This window comes from Lontra canadensis, unplaced genomic scaffold (genome assembly GCF_010015895.1).
Source record: "Lontra canadensis isolate GAN:19392208 unplaced genomic scaffold, GSC_riverotter_1.0 scaffold235, whole genome shotgun sequence".
Lineage (NCBI taxonomy): Eukaryota > Metazoa > Chordata > Mammalia > Carnivora > Mustelidae > Lontra > Lontra canadensis.
In genome coordinates, this window is record NW_022631229.1 from 324829 (window position 1) to 341977 (window position 17149).

General features: G+C 56.9%; 1 protein-coding gene across 1 annotated transcript; it reads right to left on the minus strand.

The window, feature by feature from the left end:
* Positions 1 to 928: 928 nt before the first annotated feature.
* Positions 929 to 8630, minus strand: ERF (ETS2 repressor factor). The gene is made up of 4 exons (XM_032849635.1): positions 8469 to 8630; positions 3765 to 3999; positions 3286 to 3401; positions 929 to 3163 (listed from the first exon to the last, which is right to left on the minus strand). The coding sequence occupies exons 1-4, from the start codon at positions 8488 to 8490 to the stop codon at positions 1863 to 1865; spliced, it is 1674 nt and encodes a 557-aa protein (XP_032705526.1). The 5' UTR covers positions 8491 to 8630; the 3' UTR covers positions 929 to 1862.
* Positions 8631 to 17149: the final 8519 nt, after the last annotated feature.

Genomic DNA, 17149 nt, shown 5'->3' on the forward strand with positions numbered 1-17149 from the left:
GCCAGTTCCTTCCCCCTCAGAACTGTGCAGGGTGGAGTTTCTCCGTGAAGCCAGTCCAACAGGCCTGAGTCCTCAATTCCCACTCCATTTCTTAGCTGTGTGGACTTAGGGAAACTCCTTCCCCTCTCTGGGCCTCCTGCACCTCAACTACACTTGAAGGGGTTGGGCTGTTCCTAATGACAGCTTTCGGCTAGAATTCCTCCCGATTCTTTCATCCCTGAATCAAGCTCTCCAGCTTGAGCTACTGGCTTTATAAGCTTACCTTTCAGAGCCTATGATCTGGAGACCTTGTCTACAGCCAGCCATCCTGGCCTTAGGAGGAAAAGGTGTTGTCAAAAGAACATGCACTTCAGAAACGGACCTCATTTCGTGTCCTGCCTGAGCTTAGACCCTTGAGCAAGTCCTTTAACTGAGCCACCGGCCCCCACCTTGATGGTTGTGGGAGATACAGCGCTGCAGCTGACCTGGCATCAGGTACTGGGTCCCCAGCAAGCCAACCAAGAACAACCAGAATTAAGCCTGTCCCTTCTCAACTTGCTGGTGGACAGTTCCCTCGGTTTGACAGGACCAATAAGGAACCCTGGAAGGCCTACATTTCAAGAGACCCTGCAGGGCTGTTGCCAAAGTCCCAGGTCACAGGAACACGGACAGGAACACAACGCAGCAGAAAGGCAAAGGAGTTCTGGTGATCCGAAGAGCAGGGGCAATAGCATGGTTCCAAGAACTGGCGGATCTCCGCCAGAACAGGGGAGCTATCACAGGGCCAGCAGATGCCTGAGACCTTTACCATCAGGCCCTGGGGGCTATCATCCCCCTGAGGGTCCGATCATTTCCCAAGCCTAGATTGGACCCATTCAGAGGGGGATTAGACCCTTTGGCCATAAAGCCACTGGAGCAGCAGTCTAGGCTCCTGTCTTTCCCAATCAAAGGCTGCAACCTCCTGGTGGTTTTCCCAGCACCCAGGACAAATCACCGCATCCAAAGATCCAAAGTTTTATTGTTTTGAATACATTCTCCAGCAGCCCCCCAACTTCCCTCCCCCCGACCCTCCATCCCCAATACAGAATAAGGCTTGACCACAGACCCCCACCCCAGGGGCCCCAGCTAGGAGGCAGAGGGGGCTTCCAGTTTGGTTTCAGGGCACCCCCTTCCCACCCCCCCACCCACCTGCCTATGGGCTAGTCTTAGGAGCAGCTGGGGGTGAAGGGGTTGGACCAGTGCTGGGGTAGGGAATGGGAGAGGGATAGCAGGCACTTGTAGAGATTTGTGGCCTATGGGCGGCACCCCTCCCCCTCCTCTGCCCCCCACCCCCCAACATGGAATTTTTGGTTCATCATAAAATGTCCCTCCCTCCCCTGCTGCAACCCTGTGGGGTATGAGAAACCCAGGCACTCAGGGCCCCTGGAGGGGCAGGGAAGGCAGGATAGGGGCTGAGGATGGCCAGGAGTGGAAAAGGACAGGGACAGGAGGCAGAGAATAGGGAGGGAGACAAGGCTTTTACTTCCTAAGCGATTGTAATAAAAAACATTTCTGGGCATTGAGGCCAGCACCTCAGTTCAAATATAAATTCCCCAGAATGGAGGTGGCCCCCTCAACTCCTCCCTCCCTACCCCCCCCCACCACCACTTTCCCTGGAGCTTAGAAACCCACAGATAGGGGAAGCCCCCAGCCTGGGAACCCACCCACCCTCACCATTAAAAAAAAAAAAAAGAAATTAAAAGTTTTATACAAAACGTGGGGCAGGAAAAGGGAGGAGGCAGGAAGACACCGGAGAGCTGTCCTCACCTCCAGGACTTGGGGGTGGTTAAGGCAGCAAAAGAAGCATGGGAGGTGGGGGGACCAGGGCCCCCTGCCCACAGCCCTCAGGAATCTCGATGCTCCAGAGAGAGCTGGGCTGTAGCGTGCTGGAGGTCAGAGCTCACGCGCCTCGGGGTGAGGGGTCCCCCGGCCTCCCCGGGCCCCTCCCCACGCACCTTCTTGTCCTCACCCTCATCCTCCAGGCCCCCAGCGGGGCCCCCACCCCCCTCCAAGCGACAGTCTTCACTCCAGCGTCGCTTAAAGCGCAGCTTGAGAGGCATGCACTGGGCTGCCCCAGGTGCTTCACCGGGCTCCGGCTTGGGGGGTGCAGGTGGGGCGCGAGGGGTCTTGAACACCTCCCCGTCTTCCTCATCCTCATCGCTGATGTCAGTCACCTCCACTTCCTCCGACTCGCCTTCCGAGATGGGCTCCACCTTGATCTGAGGTGGCAGTGGTGGCGGGGGTGGGGCCAGTGCCCCGGCGCCCTCCGCCAGCCCGCCTGCGCTGCTGACCCCGCCAATGCCAATGCCACTGCTCTTGTCAGCACCCGCCGGAGCCTTCTCCCCAGCAGCCCGCTGCCGGCGTCCCAGTGGGGGCGGCTGGAGCTTAAACTTGAATGGGGAGGAAGAGGAGGAAGAGGAGGACGAGGCTGAGGAGGGGACTGGTGGGGTCTCGGGCGCCATGGGTGGTAGCGGGCACTTGTCAGGGCGCTGGGGCTGGGGCACCACCAGCCCGGGGTAGTGCAGGAAGGCGCGGGGACTGAGGTGGTAGTTGTAGACGCTTTGGGTGTGGGCCTGCAGGTACCGTTTCATGTCCTCGGGGCTAAAGGAGAAGTGGGAACCTCCCCCTGAGCCGCTGGGACCCCCACCACCACTGGGGTACATCGGACTCAGCGTGGGTGAGGGAGTGTAGGCCAGGTGAGTGGGTGTCATGGGCAGAGCCGGCGAGAGCTGAGGGGGTAGCAGGGAGCCAGGCCCAGCCAGAGGTGACACAGGAAAGGGGCTCAGGGGCTCAGGGCCACCCCGGGGACGGGGGTAGACACGGAAGACGCCAGGGTCATGGGGCAGGCGTGCCAATGGGGGCCCACGGAAAGCCCCCAGCTCTGGAGGGCCTGGCGGTCGGGCCCGGGGGTCCTCTCCCAGCGGCTCTTCCAGCTCTGACGTGCCATCGCTACAGTCACTGACTGAGCCTCGACCCAGGCGTCGGGCCACCACAGCCGAGAAGAGGGAGGATGAGGATGAAGAGCAGGCCGGTGGTGAGCGGGGGTCCTCGGTGGGGGACAGCACCTCGGAGGGCGTTGAGGGAGGGAAGCGGAAGTGGCTGCCACCTGACGGCACTGGCGGGGCACTCTGGGGCACTGCACCCCCTGCAGAAGAGGGAAGATGTCGTGTCAATGCCCATGTCAAGCCCCCTGGCCCAGGCTGGACACAGAGGCAGAGTCCCCACTTCCTCCATCTGAGGCCCCGCCCACCAGCCACAGTAACTCACCAGCCAACCCCACATCGATGAAAGGGTAATTAACCAGCACCAGTTTGTTGAAATTGAACTTGTAGGTGAACCGTTTCCCCTTGGTCTTGTGCAGTATGCGTTTGTTGTAGTAATAGCTGTGGGCGCAGAAACACATGGGATCATTGGTGACACAGGACCCCAGTCTAGACGCTCTTCCTTGACTGGGGAGTCCAGTGCAGTTCACCAAGAGGGACTAAGAACCCTGGTCCACCTGAGAGAAACCAAGCAGCAGGAGGAACGGAACTAGCTCTCCCCTCAGGTCTTAGGGCCAGACTAGAGGCCACACCCAGGACTGCAGTCTCTCCCCTCAGGACACCTCTACGGGACAGAGGCGTTCAGAGCAGGCTTGGGACTTGCCCATCCGTGGTCACAGAGCTACGATTTAGCAGAGGATCAAACCCAAAGCCTATTCCCATGGGCTACAGGCTCCCCAAACAGTGGCTTCTGCCCCTCCTCACCGCAGGGCCCGGCTCAGCTTGTCGTAATTCATCTGAGGTTTGCACTTGCGGACACCCCAGAGCCGAGCCACTTCGTCGGGGTCCTTGATGACGAATTCCCCGTAGTCCCCCTGCCAGGCGATGACCCCCTGATACTCCTCCTTCCGCAGCAGCTCCAGGATAAAGTGCCACAGCTGGATCTGCCTCGAACCAGGGGACGACTCCGGCTTGTAGGCCCAGTCCGGGAAGGCAAACCCTGGGGACGGGAGGCAGGGGAGTGGCCCCAGGTCAGGACGCCAAGTCCAAGGCTCTGGGTCCCCTCCCAGGGTCCAACCTCCTACCCCACCCTCCACATGGGGAAATCTGTCTCCCCTCCGCCAAGTCAGGACCCGAGTTAGAGGGAGACAGTGTGTGTCTGTGTGTGAGGGGGCTAGATGGGAGCTTTGGGGGCGGGGGGGGAGGGAAGCTGGAGCCTGCTCCAGCGACACGGGAAGAAACAGGAAACCGTCGGCGGCGGGTCCCGGGGCCAGTGCCAGGGGGCCAGGCACCAAGCCAGGCCGGCGGGCAGGGCTGCCAGGGGGGGGAGGGGCAGGAAGGGGCACACGTGGCCAGCGGGTTGGGGCGAGCACCCCCAACCCCAACTCCCATTCAGGAACAGTTATACCCCTCCCCCAACTTACCCCACAGCTCCAATCCCCTCCTGAGAACATAACACTGTCTCCCTCCCAAAACCTGCCAGAGCCTTACTCCCACCCCAGGACCCAGTGATTTTTTTTTTTTTTTTTTTTTTTTTTTCTTAAAAGGACCAGGAGGGGTGGGGTGGCTGGTTGACGATGAGGTCAGCGCTTACACACACAGAGGCTTCTGTCTTCCCTGGAGAGTGAAACCCAGACTGTCTGAGAGAGGCCCCCCCCACAAGCCCCAGCCCCTCTGTGCTGTGCTGCCCTCCCGGGACCCAGGCACATGGACACAACCTGGCTGGAAGGCCCCAGCCCAGGCTGGGAGGCTGAGCAGACAACGCTGCAGCCAGTTCCCCCTTCCGCCTTCTCATCCTCAGCTTCTTCCCTGCCCACCTGCCTACCCGCCCCCAGCATTAACCTTGGGTAGAGGTTGGTGGTGGGCTGGCTGGTCCCTGGAGGGGGTGGGCAGCCTGGGGGAGGGCGTGGGGGGGGCTGCGGTTGTCATTTCCCAAACCCCCGGGTAATCAGGGGCCATCAATAATTCAGCACTAGGCAGCCGGTAATGGAGGGGTGGGAGGAGGGAAGGGGAGGAAGAGAAGGAGGGGGAGGCAAGGCAGGGGCTCTGGTACCACCAGAGGGAGAAGAGCAAGGTATGGACAGCTAAGGATGGGCGGGGTCCCAAGTCCCAGTCAGACTGCCCCTGTGAGCCTCTGGCCCCGGATCAAGCCCCAGCTCAAGCAGGTACCAACCGGGCCTGAGCCAATGGTGAACCTCCCTCAGACTCCACCGAGGTCTGGACTCCAACAGGGGATCCTTCCCCTTGGGACATGGAGGTTCAACAGTTCCTACTCCCACAGGGACCACCCCTTCTAAATCCAGAACTGACTCTGTTCCCTGCAGTGACCCAGCTTCCTGAGCCCTGGCCTTGGGGAGAATAGGATGGCCAGCATTCCCCCGCAGTCCCTGCCCCATTCAGAAATCCCGGCCTCAAACTAGCCCCTCAGGGCTCCAAGGATACGACCTCCAGCCCTCCAGCTGGTCACAGACCCGGAGTCCTACACCAGCAGCCCTGCTCCATTTAGAAGTGACAGCCCCCCAACAATGCCTTCCATAGATCCCAGCATCCATAACCCCATCATTCTCATGGGAATCCAGGTGTTCACCCCATTATCCTCACCCCATTTGAGAATCCAGGTCCCAGGGTCTTCCTCAGGGCCCCAGGCCCTTGGGAACCCAAGTTACCAAGTCACTAGCTCCTCATACCCTCTGAGTCCTCCCAAAAGCTCCTACACCCCCTCCCCGACTCAGGGCACCAAGCTCTGTGCTTCTCCCACTTAAGCCTCAATCTGGCTCTCAGACCCAGGAGTGTGTGTGTTGGGGGTGGGGGGGGAAGCCCCTGAGACAGCAGTCTGGAATTGAGGGGGTATACTGACTTCCATCCTCACCCCCCCAAAATTAAAGCCACCCTTCCCAGCCCACCCGCCCCAGCCTCCTTGTCCCGGTAACCAGGCAACGTGTGTGCAGCGACAGTCCTGGGAGCGGGGGAGCAGGAGGCTAAAAATAAACTTTGCAGAAGAGAAGGAGTGAGAGAGACTACATGCAACACAAAGGGAACTCGGAAGGGAGGTGGGGGGGCTCTGGAAAGGCCTCAAGCTGCATTCCGGGGACTGTCCCAGGCCACCTTTTTAACCCCCCCCCCCCGACCAAGCCCCCCTCTGTGGTTAGAACCCTGAATCCCACTCCAGGCAGGGACCCTCCCCACTCCCAGGTCCACCCCAACCCGGCTTTCCTCATCGGACATAGCATACATGAGGGCCTGTTCCTGGCTTTGGGGGGAGAAGAAGAGCGGGGGTGACGTCAGGGTGTCTCAATGGGGCTCTGTTCCCCAGGCCTTGGAGCCAGGAGCCAGGCACGGGCAAGGGGAGCATGTGTGAGTGTGTGCTGTGTATGGGTCCACGTGCTTCAACAGGGAACCACCGGGCCTGCAGGGAGAAAGCTCCGGGGAGCAGGACCTCTGGAGCATGGGGGCTGCTGAAACAGGGAGCAGGCAGCTGACACTGAGAGAGGTGCTCAGAACATTTTGAGACAGGGTGGAGAGGTGGCAGCAGACAGACAGGAAGGGTTGGGATGGCAGAGTCCCAGAAGGCACACCTGGGTCCCACAGAGGCGGGGTAGGGATTCTCCCAGATAGAGTGGAAACCAAGGGGGGGGGGGGGGGGGGGGGGGAGGCGAACTCCTGGGCACCCCCCAAATTCACATGACTGGCCAAACTTTTTTTAAAGGGACTATGGGGGTCGGAAGGGAGGGGTGGTGGTAGAGGAAGAACATGCCGACCTCCTGGGGGGCCCTACCACCTCCCCCACTCCAGGCAGCCCTCGGTGGCGCCAGAGCCGGGAAGAAAACAGGAAGTGGGAAACAGCCGCGGCAGAGAGGAGAGGGGCCGGGATGGAGGATCGGATGGAGGGGTGTGCAGACGGACAGACGCACCGGTGGACCGATCGGGAAGCCATTCCAGGCCCCCGCCCCTTCCCCCAGCCGGAGAACCCACACGCGGCTCGGCCCCAAGACAGACTTAGGGGAGCGGCCCAGCCGGTCCCACCAGGAGAAGGCCCGAAGCAGGGAGGGAAGACGAGGCGGGGTTGTCTGGGCGCCTAGGCCCCCTCCTCGCGCGAGGGGAGGCTACTGCTGCCCCCAAGGCCCAGCGGCCCTACAGCCTGTGGGAGCCAGAGAGTATGTGGAACGCACGTGACTGACCCTACAGCACTCCGCACCCCTGCCCCACCCCCCTGCCCCCCTCCTCGGCTCCAATCTCCAGGCGCCGGAGCACCGCTCAGAGCCCTTTAAGAGCCGCCCCCACCCGCCGTGCGAGGGGGGGGGCGGGGCGGGGTGGGTGGGCCGGTCGGGGCACACACCCGCACACGGGAGCCCTAGCCGCGGCCGCCGCCGGGGGAAGGAAACAAGTTTGAACAGCGGCGCCCGGCCCCCTTCCCCCTCCCCCGTCCCCGCCCCGGGCCGGATTCCGACGGGGTAGACGGGTAGGGGGCGGCTGGGACCCCTCCCCCCAGCGCGCTCGGGCGCAAAGTCCAGCCCGCGGGAGCCCGGGGGCGGCGGGGGAGGGGAGGGGGGAAAGTCCGAGTGGGAGGGGGGTTAATCCCGCTGCCCCCCCGCCCGCCGACAGAGGCGGGGGGAGGGGAACCTTGGCCCCTTAAGGAGGAGCAAGTTGGCGGGGAAGAGGGGGGCGGAGGGAAAAGACGGCCGGTTGAAAGAGAAGCGCTAGATGAGGGAGGGGGGGCGAAGGGGGAGCCTCCGCGGCTCCCCCCACCTTCCCCACCCTCCTCAACCCCGCGGCCCGGCGACGCGGGAGGAGGGTACCCAGGTCTCCCCGGAGCCACCTTAAAGCCGCGCGTTCTAAGGTCGGAAACAAAAAGTTCCTTTTTCGAACGTTCGGGCTGCGCTTTGGAACTTTGCGACTCGGCGCGGGCGGGGGAGCGAGGAGCCGGAGGAGACGGGCGGGGGAGGGGCGGCGCAGACCGGACCCCAAGTCCTGGGCTCCCCAATCACGCCCTCCTCCTAGAAGCCATCCCGTATGCCCCGGTAAGCCGCTGCGGGGCACGCGCCGCGGTGAAGGTCATGGGCCGGACCACGCAGCGCGGAACCGGGAATAGCGGGCCCCGTGGACAGCCCCCCCCCACAACGCCCCGCACACGTACCGGCCCCCAGAGTGCAACGTGACAGAGCAGCGGGGAAGGACCCCGCCACCCCCGTGATCCCGAGAGTGGGCGAGAACCCAGCTTTCGGGGTTCAGCAGGGACAGGACCAGGACTCGCAGCACCCACACCACTCCGCCCGGACCCAGAAATTGGGGGGTCCCATGCAGCACCCCTCGCTTGTGCCACAAGAAGCAACAGGTCTCGAGTGCTTGGGGGTCCCCCCAGAACTAGGGATCACTCGGGCTACCCCGGAACCCTCCAGCCCCCCCCAAAGTTTCTCCGCCTGGTTTCCCGGGGCAACAAGTCGCCCCCACACGTGCTGCGCCTGCCCCCACCTGTGTCCGCCGGGGTCTTCATGCTGGGGGGGCCCGGGGCGAGGCGCCCCGACTCCGGGCCGCTGCTCCCGGCGCCCGCGCTGCCCCGTCCCGTCCCGCGCCCGTCGGGCCGCCCTCGGCGCTTCACCCGGCCTCGCCTCTCAGAGCCTCTCCCCTCCCCGCCGCCGCCTCCCGGGTTAATATCGCACTCCGGGGCCGGGACGCCCACGCCCCCCGGCCGGCGACGTCACCGCCGCGTCGCCATGGAGACACTGCGCCCGCCCCCTCCCCGCGCACTCACACACACACTCGCCGGCGCGCAGCCACTGAGGACCGGCCGGCTCTGGGCTTAAAGGGGCCGCGCGGCGGGGGAGGAAGGAAGGAGGGGGCGGGGGTGGGATGGGGTCCTGGGGGTCATGACCCTTTTCCGAGGCTCCAAGTCTGCAGATAACTTAAGTCCCCGGCACTCGCGACTTGCGGCCCCTCCTCCTCTCCTGCCCGCTGCAGAAACCAGAGTTTCTTTTGGTAGCTTGTAAGAGGGCGGGGGAGGGGGGGCGGGGGGGGCGGTGGTCATCGAGGGGGGGTCAGAAACTTTTGAAAGGCCTGGACCTTTCGGGAGGGGCCAGAATCTTCACTGCAGGGGGCGGGGTCAAGACCTTGGAGGGTAAACAAGACCACAACATTTCCCACCCTGGCTTTACCCTTCTCCCCCCACCTCCCCCCAGCCCTGACCCTGAATGGGGGCAGCTGTCCAGGGGTGGGGTGGAATGGGTGGGAGGCATTTCCCAGCATCGGAAATGGGGAGGTGGCTGTGCCCTCCGCTCCTCCGGGGATGGGGTCTTCCAGATATCCCCAACCCCAGCTGGGGAGGAAGTGACCAGAGAGAATGCATTCAGGAGCATCCCCCCAACTCTATCCCCAGGCTGCAGCTGTCCTAAGGACGCCGCTTGTGTCTGAAGTACCCCCCACCTCCACCACCAGCGCGGGGGTTCCGGAGGTGGGGCCAGGATGCGAGGGGGCGACCAAAGTCTGAACAAATGTGCTCCCAGGGGGCACTGGGGGGTCGCCAGGAGAGAGGAAGGTAGGGCTTAAGGATGAAGGCCAGTGCGTAGGGCAGTGTTAAGTCTGTTCTTATCCTGCAGCAGGGAGGGATGGATGGAGCCTGAGGCTTCAGGAAACAGGAAATCAGCGCGATCAGATGGCTAGTTGGAGCCGGCAGCAGGGTAGGAAGAGGGCAAATAGAAGCAAGCAATACCCACAGACAGAGCCTGGAGTGAGTTTCAAAGAAGACTCGGAGGTACCAAAGGAGGGGAATAATGCAGGGGCTGGGGGGTGATGCTCAGAGAAACTGAAACTGAGAAGATGGGCAGGGAAAGACAAACAAGTCAGGAGGGTCAGACTCTGACTTCTTAGGTCTTCAACCCACAGTGCGTTCCTAGATGCATTAGAGCCGTCTGTCACCATCGCCAAAGTCTCTAGCCTCTTCCTCCGTGGAGACCAACGCCTCCAGGGAAGAGGCATCACCTCCTTGGGGAATTATGTAACCTTGCCTACAGCCAGTGCAACTCCCGCACGGATATTGTAACCCTCTGGGAGCTGTGTGGTCCAGCAATAATAATCGCCATCATTGTTATTATAACAGCTCCCGAATTCCTAGTGCTCATGATGTGCCAGGCACTGGGCCAAGCATTGTCTGGGGCATCTTGTCATTTGATGCTCACAAAATCCCAAAGAGGGAAGTTACTATTGTTATCCCCATTTACAGATTAAGAAGGTGAGGCTCAGAGGGGAAATCAGTCTGCCAAATTCCTACTGCCAGGAAGTGTTAGGAGTCAGGACTCTAACCCGACCTATTCCGTTCGAAACCACCACCCTTCACCACTCAGCTTTAGGAATGCCTTTACTGTCCGTCCCCCCATCCTCGCCAGAAAAAGACCATGAAGAGTTTCAAAGCTAATAGGTCTGTAACAACTTCAGGGATCCCACGCTCCCATCAACAAGAGAGACCTGGGTTGCAACCCTAACTTTGCTATTTCCTGTCTGTGACATAGAGCAAGGAAGTTTGCCTCTTTAAGCCTCAACTTCCTCATCTGTAAAATGGGGATATTATTCGATCCTACGTGACCAGGTTGTTTTAAGAAATCGGAGAGGGACGCCTGGGTGGGTCAGTTGGTTAAGCGGCTGCCTTCGGCTCAGGTCATGATCCTAGCGTCCTGGGATCGAGTCCCACATCAGGCTCCTTGCTCGGCAGGGAGCCTGCTTCTCCCTCTGCTTCTGCCTGCCTCTCTGTCTGCCTGTGCTCGCTTACTCTCTCTCCCTCTGTCTCTGACAAATTAAAAAAAAAAAAAAAAAAAAAAAAAAAAACTCTCTAAAAAAGAAATCGGAGATGTGAAGTGGGCATGCAGGAAATACTGGGAATAATTAGTAGCAGAACGAACTGTATACCCCGTAGATAATGTAGGCACCCCTCACCTTATAGACCCCCAACCATAAACAACAAACACAGGGTACTGACTGTGTGAAAAGGCCTCTTGATGGCATAAGTCCCACCCTGACCCAGTCAGGTAACTCAATCTTACTGTTTCTATGACATACAATCATGGAGGGTGGGCACGCCTCGTGATAGAGTCCGGGCCATCACAGAGAATGGGCATTCCTGGTGAAAATGTCCCTTGGGTAGTGTGACCTCTGGTGGTTTGTGAAAACCTATCCACCGATATGTAACCCCTCAGGGATTGATGCGACTCTACCACAGAAGTGTGGACCTTTTTGGATAATTCACTTGAGAGCCCCCCTCAAGGAAAGGACCCATCACCACAGGTCGTTCCTTAAAGACGCGCCCTCCAAACAAGGCCATATCAATTCCAATGAACAAGGGGACACTCCCTTCCCCGCCCCCTTGGAAGAACCTCCACAGATCCCTCCTGGGGCTTGTGAAAAGTGCAGCCTCTCACTAAGACCTAAGACACGCTCTGGGGAGAAAAGAACTCTGTCTAGACAGTGAAGGCGCCCTCGGCTCCCACGGACCTAGCACTCCCTGTTCCAGTTTACTATCCTGACACAGATAACATTTATCCTGTTGCTGTCAGGCTAAGGCATGGACAGAACTTGTCCCCAAAGAAGTCCCAACACTCCACGAACCTCACTTCTGGAAAGGAAACTGTATGGATGATGAAAATCATAGTCACAACCTACCCATCACCTATAATGAGCAAGAGTGAGCCGTTACTACAGTGTGAACATTGTAGTTCCCCTAGAAATAACACGAATCACCCCATAGAGAGAGTGCAGCCACCTCAACAGGGTGAACGCCCTCAAACACAAAATGTGATCCCATTAGAGAGTATCGAAATGCTGAAGGGCCCCCGGGCTCAGACCTGGGTCCTCCTCTCTCCTCCACCTGTTGTTCGTTCCTTTCGTGATCTCCACCAGCGCCATGTTTTCACATGCCCTCTCGATGCTGGTTCCACCCGAATTTCTCTCTCCAGCATAGGACTCACCCCTGGTCTCCAATCTCACACACCCAACTGCCTCACCGGTGTCTCCCTTTGGATTTCTCAAGCTTTCCAAGTCAAAATGGCTTCCATCTGCTCCCCCAAGCTTCCCCATCTTGGGCACCCCCTGTGCCATTTTGCAAACTGCTCAGGCCGAATTTGAATTCTTGGAGTCTTCCTTGACTCTCTCTCCTCCCTCATCTGATTGGAAAGGAACTCCCATGGGGTGGACTTTCAGCTGTTTCAGAATCTAGCTCCTCGTCACCACCGCCACCAGCACACCCCTGGTCTGGGGACTCCTCACGCTCTCCTGGCTGCCACCAGCCCCTACAGTTTGCGTGCACCCACAACCAGAGGGGTTCTAGTAAATCACATGACTTCCCTGTGCTGTCCCAAATCCTCTGTTCCCTGGGAGTAAAAGCCAGCTCCCAGTAGTGACCAGCAGGGCCCTTCCTCCCTGACTTTGCCTCCCACCTTTCCCCTCCATTTCTGTGCCAGCTGTACTCCCAGCCTCTTTGAGATTCCTTGAACAGTCCGGGCAGATGCCTGCCTCAGGGATTTTGCCAGTGCTGTTCCATTTGCTTGGAAGTCTCCCCTCCCCGCCCAAGCCACCAGAAGTCTACATAGCTCTGCCCTTCATCTCCTTCAGGCTTTTTACTCAGAAAGCACCTTCCCAATAAAGACCCTACTTGAGGGCACCTGGGTGGCTCAGTGGGTTAAGCCTCTGCCTTCAGCTCAGGTCATGATCTCAGGGTCCTGGGATCGAGTTCCTCATCGGGCTTTCTGCTCAGCGGAGAGCCTGCTTCCCCCTTTCTCTCTGCCTACTTGTGATTTCACTCTCTGTGTGTCTAATAAATAAATAAAATCTTTAAAAAAAAAAAAAGACCCTACCTGATCACGCCATTTTATTTTATTTTAAGATTTTATTTATTTATTTGACAGACAGAGATCACAAGTAGGCAGAGAAGCAGGCAGAGAGAGAGGAGGAAGCAAGCTCCCTGCTGAGCAGAGAGCCCGATGCTGGGCTTGATCCCAGGACCCTGGGATCATGACTTGAGCCGAATTCGAAGGCAGAGGCTTTAGCCCACGGAGCCACCCAGGAGCCCCATGATCACGCCATTTTAAATTGGAGCCCCCATCCTAGGCCCCTGCTTCCCTTCGAGGCACTGTTTTTCTCCATGGCACTTTTTCTCAAGTGACATATATTTCTGTGTCATTGTAGTTCCCTTAGAAACTACAGTGTTTCTAACATTGTGAGAATGTTAGAATTCTAACTTGTCATCTGAATCCCTCCTCTAGCCTTGCTCTATCACTGGCGCCTACACCGGTGGTGGTGGGGGGGTGGTGTCATAGAACAGTCTGGTAATACATACCTGCTGAAATGAACTGAGTCCATGTACAGTGGGCATAACCCCACCGTGAGAACCCACCATACAGACAGAACAAAGCCCATAACCGATTGAAACTCCCATTTGTGGGGTGGCTCTCATATGGACGGTGGAAACCCAAATAGTACAATGCTCAAAAATGGCGTGAACCCCAGGACAGGCAGCACGACCCCCATAAACCTCATGCAGATAGGGTAACCCTCATAAATGATGAGCCCCATTCAAACAGCACAGCCTTCATAAACTTTGTGAGCCTCGTAAAAAAGGGCACCCCACATAAATGGTGTAAACCTCACATTGCCAGCATAACGCTCATGAATAGTGCAAGCCCCATATATGTGGTGGGATAGCAAATAAACCATGCGGGTCCCCCTAAAACAGCTCTCATTACTGTGCTCTGCCAAAGAGGCAGTGTGGCTTGTTGAACTCTGCGTGAATTCCTCTAGCCACAGGGTCAACTCGTACAACCTAGGTAAACCCACATGCACAGCGAATACGAGCGTATAAGTAGGGTCATTTCTGTAACTGATGGGCTTTTTTTTTTTAAAGATTTTATTTATTTATTTGACAGACAGAGATCACAAGTAGGCAGAGAGGCGGGCAGAGAGAGAGAAGGGGAAGCAGGCTCCCCACTGAGCAGAGAGCCCAACACGGGGCTTGATCCCAGGACCCTGGGATCACGACCCGAGCCGAAGGCAGAGGCCCCAACCCATTGAGCCACCCAGGCGCCCCACTGGTGGGCCTTTTCATGTGAATAGTATAGCCCCATAGTCCTACGGCCTCATGCAATATAACCCATGGACACTGTACCCTTGCGTGGACAGTGCCGTCTGCCTCAGTGGACCACTCGGTATACAGCATAGATTTCACAACGATTGCAGTAGGGACGCCTGGGGGGTTCAGTCGGTTAAGCGTCTGACTTCAGCTGAGGTCATGATCTCAGGATCCTGGGGTCAAGCCCCACATCAGGGTCTGTGCTCAGTGGGGAAATGCTTCTCCCTCTCTTTCTCTGCCCCTCCCCCTGCTTCTGTTGGGTCTCTCTCTCTCTCTGTGTCAAATAAATAAAATCTTTTAAAACATGCAATGGTTGGGGCGCCTGGGTGGCTCAGTGGGTTGGGCCTCTGCCTTCAGCTCAGGTCATGATCTCAGGGTCCTGGGATCAAGCCCCTCATCGGGCTCTCTGCTCAGCAGGGAGCCTGCTTCCTCCACCCTCTTCCTCAACCCCCTGCATGCCTACTTGTGATCCCTCTCTCTCTGTCAAATAAATAAATAAAATCTTAAAAAAAAATCCAATGGTTGCAATAAACCTCAATGTCACTACGTCAGTTTTATTAAGTCATTGATAATGTAGCACTTTTCCATAAACAGGGAAAAACTCCATGTTCCATTTAAGCCTCCTGGGCCTTTGTAACCTTCATAAAATTATATTATCCACCTTCCCTCCCCAAAGTCCTAATTCTCCCATTAAAATTTACCAAAATGCCCCTCAACACGCACATGTATTAAGACAGTAGAACTCCCTGAAGGATGGTGTAACCTGTCACAGACAATGAGGCCCCAAAGAAAGACCACAAAATGGTGAATTTGTGAATGGCAGGGATTTCCCAGGTCCCAACACAGGACAGGGCACATAAAAAGCACTTCTATTTACTGAGCATGTACTACATGCAAGGCCCTGGTTTCAACATCTGCTTTCTTTCTTTCTTTTTTTTTTTTTTTAAGATTTTATTTATTTATTTGACAGACAGAGATCACAAGTAGGCAGAGAAGCAGACAGAGAGAGAGGGGGAAGCAGGCTCCCTGCGGAGCAGAGAACCCAATGCAGGGCTTGATCCCAGGACCCTGGGAATCATGACCTGAGCCGAAGGCAGAGGCTTTAACCCACTGAGCCACCCAGGCGCCCCTCAACATCTGCTTTCACTGTCACTTCACCTTTATCAGGCAGGGACTCCAGTGATACCCATTTTTCAGATGAAGAGAGTGAGACTTAGGTTTCAAGCCCAAGACAACACAGCTAACCATGGTGACAGCTGGGGCATCAAGTACTGGACAGGAATGTCTCCCGATAGATTGGCAAATGCCCCAAAGATATGCTGAACCCTGAACTCCTTCCCCAAAGCCCTGCCACCAACACCACCAGCAGCACACAGACAAACTGTGAGGACAAGGTGACCAGTGAGACTGAAACAGCATAAACTCTTCAGGCAGTAATAACCTCCTGAATATTGACAATCACACTAATAGCTAAGATTTTTTTAGGATCTGCTCTGCTGGAGACACTATCGTAAATGCTTTGCACGTGTTAACTCATTACAACATGCCAAGATTTTTTTTTTTTTAAGATTTTATTTTTTTATTTGACAGAGAGAGATCACAAGTAGGCAGAGAGGCAGGCAGAGAGAGAGGAGGAAGCAGGCTCCCCGCCGAGCAGAGAGCCAGATTTGGGACTCGATCCCAGCACCCTGAGATCATGACCCAAGCCGAAGGCAGAGGCCCAACCCACTGAGCCACCCAGGTGCCCCTGTTTTTTGTTTTTATAATTATTCCCGTACGGATGTAGAAATGGAGGCACAGAGGGCTGAAATAACTCGCCCAAAGTCACACAGCTGGGAAAGAAGCCCAGCTTGGTTTGACCCCAGCAGCCTGGCTAAGCCCGTATTATCCTGCTTCCTGTAACATCACCCTCCCTTTCGCAGGACAGTGTAATTGCAGTGAAGTGTAGAGCTAAGTTAACTACAGTTTATGTAATTCTCCCAGGGGCAAGGGTACAGCTCACTGTGCACACCTTTCCCCGATGACAGGGAAAATAGGCCTTAGGCAGCATGAATTCCCGTGGACAGGTCTCTCTCCTTCGTGCATGCTTATTAACTCCAGTAAGCACTGAGGATTCCTCTGTGGACGCTGGCTTTTGTTTTTGTTTTGTTTGTGTGTTAGATTTTATTTATTTATGAGAGAGAAAGGGAGAGAAGAGCGGAGGGAGAGGGACAAGCAGGCTCCATCCGCACAGAGCATGGAACCTGATGTGGGGTTCAATGCCATGACCCTGTGATCGCGACCTGAGCCAAGGGTAGGACGCTTAATCGACTGAGCCACCTGGGTGCCCCTCCTTTGTGGACATTGTAAACTCGCCACAGCCAAGACAATCCTGAATGGGACAGCAGAGGCCCTTTTCACCACAGCCAAGTACTTCCTGGGCAGGATGAGTTCCTTCGTGGACAAGACAGACATCCCCACGGACGGTGGGATTCTCCCTCGCACCTGATGTGAACTGACTGTGGACCGTGAAACACCATCCCCATCAATGGAAGTCTCCCTCTAACCCAGCAGAGTCTCCCATGGGCAATGCGAACTCCCACCCAGGTGTGTCTCCCCGTGGACAGTATGATGTCTCCTATCCACGACAAAGTGAAGAAGAACAGGGAATATTGCATGTACTATGAGCCCCTTTTGTGACAGGGTGAACCATTCTCCACGGTAGGTCTACATAAGTAGGCAATGGGAACCTTCTGATGAGTATAAACTTCCCTCAGACCCAGCACCTACTCCACGGACCCAGTCTCAACTGCCCTGTAAAAGTTCCCACAAAGCCTGCTCAATGTTTAAGTGCACACTCTTCTAGAATGTTATTTAAATAGTACAAAATACCATGGTTATAAAATAGTACATGCAAGTCATAATATAAAACAGTGTAAGAAATTGTGTAAGAATCCTTCTCAGTGTGAACTTGCAGACAGTGGAATTTCCCCCTCTCTCAAATCAGATCTCCCTGCCAATCTCCTTCAAACTCAAGGAACCCCATTGGACAATTGATACTTCTTCC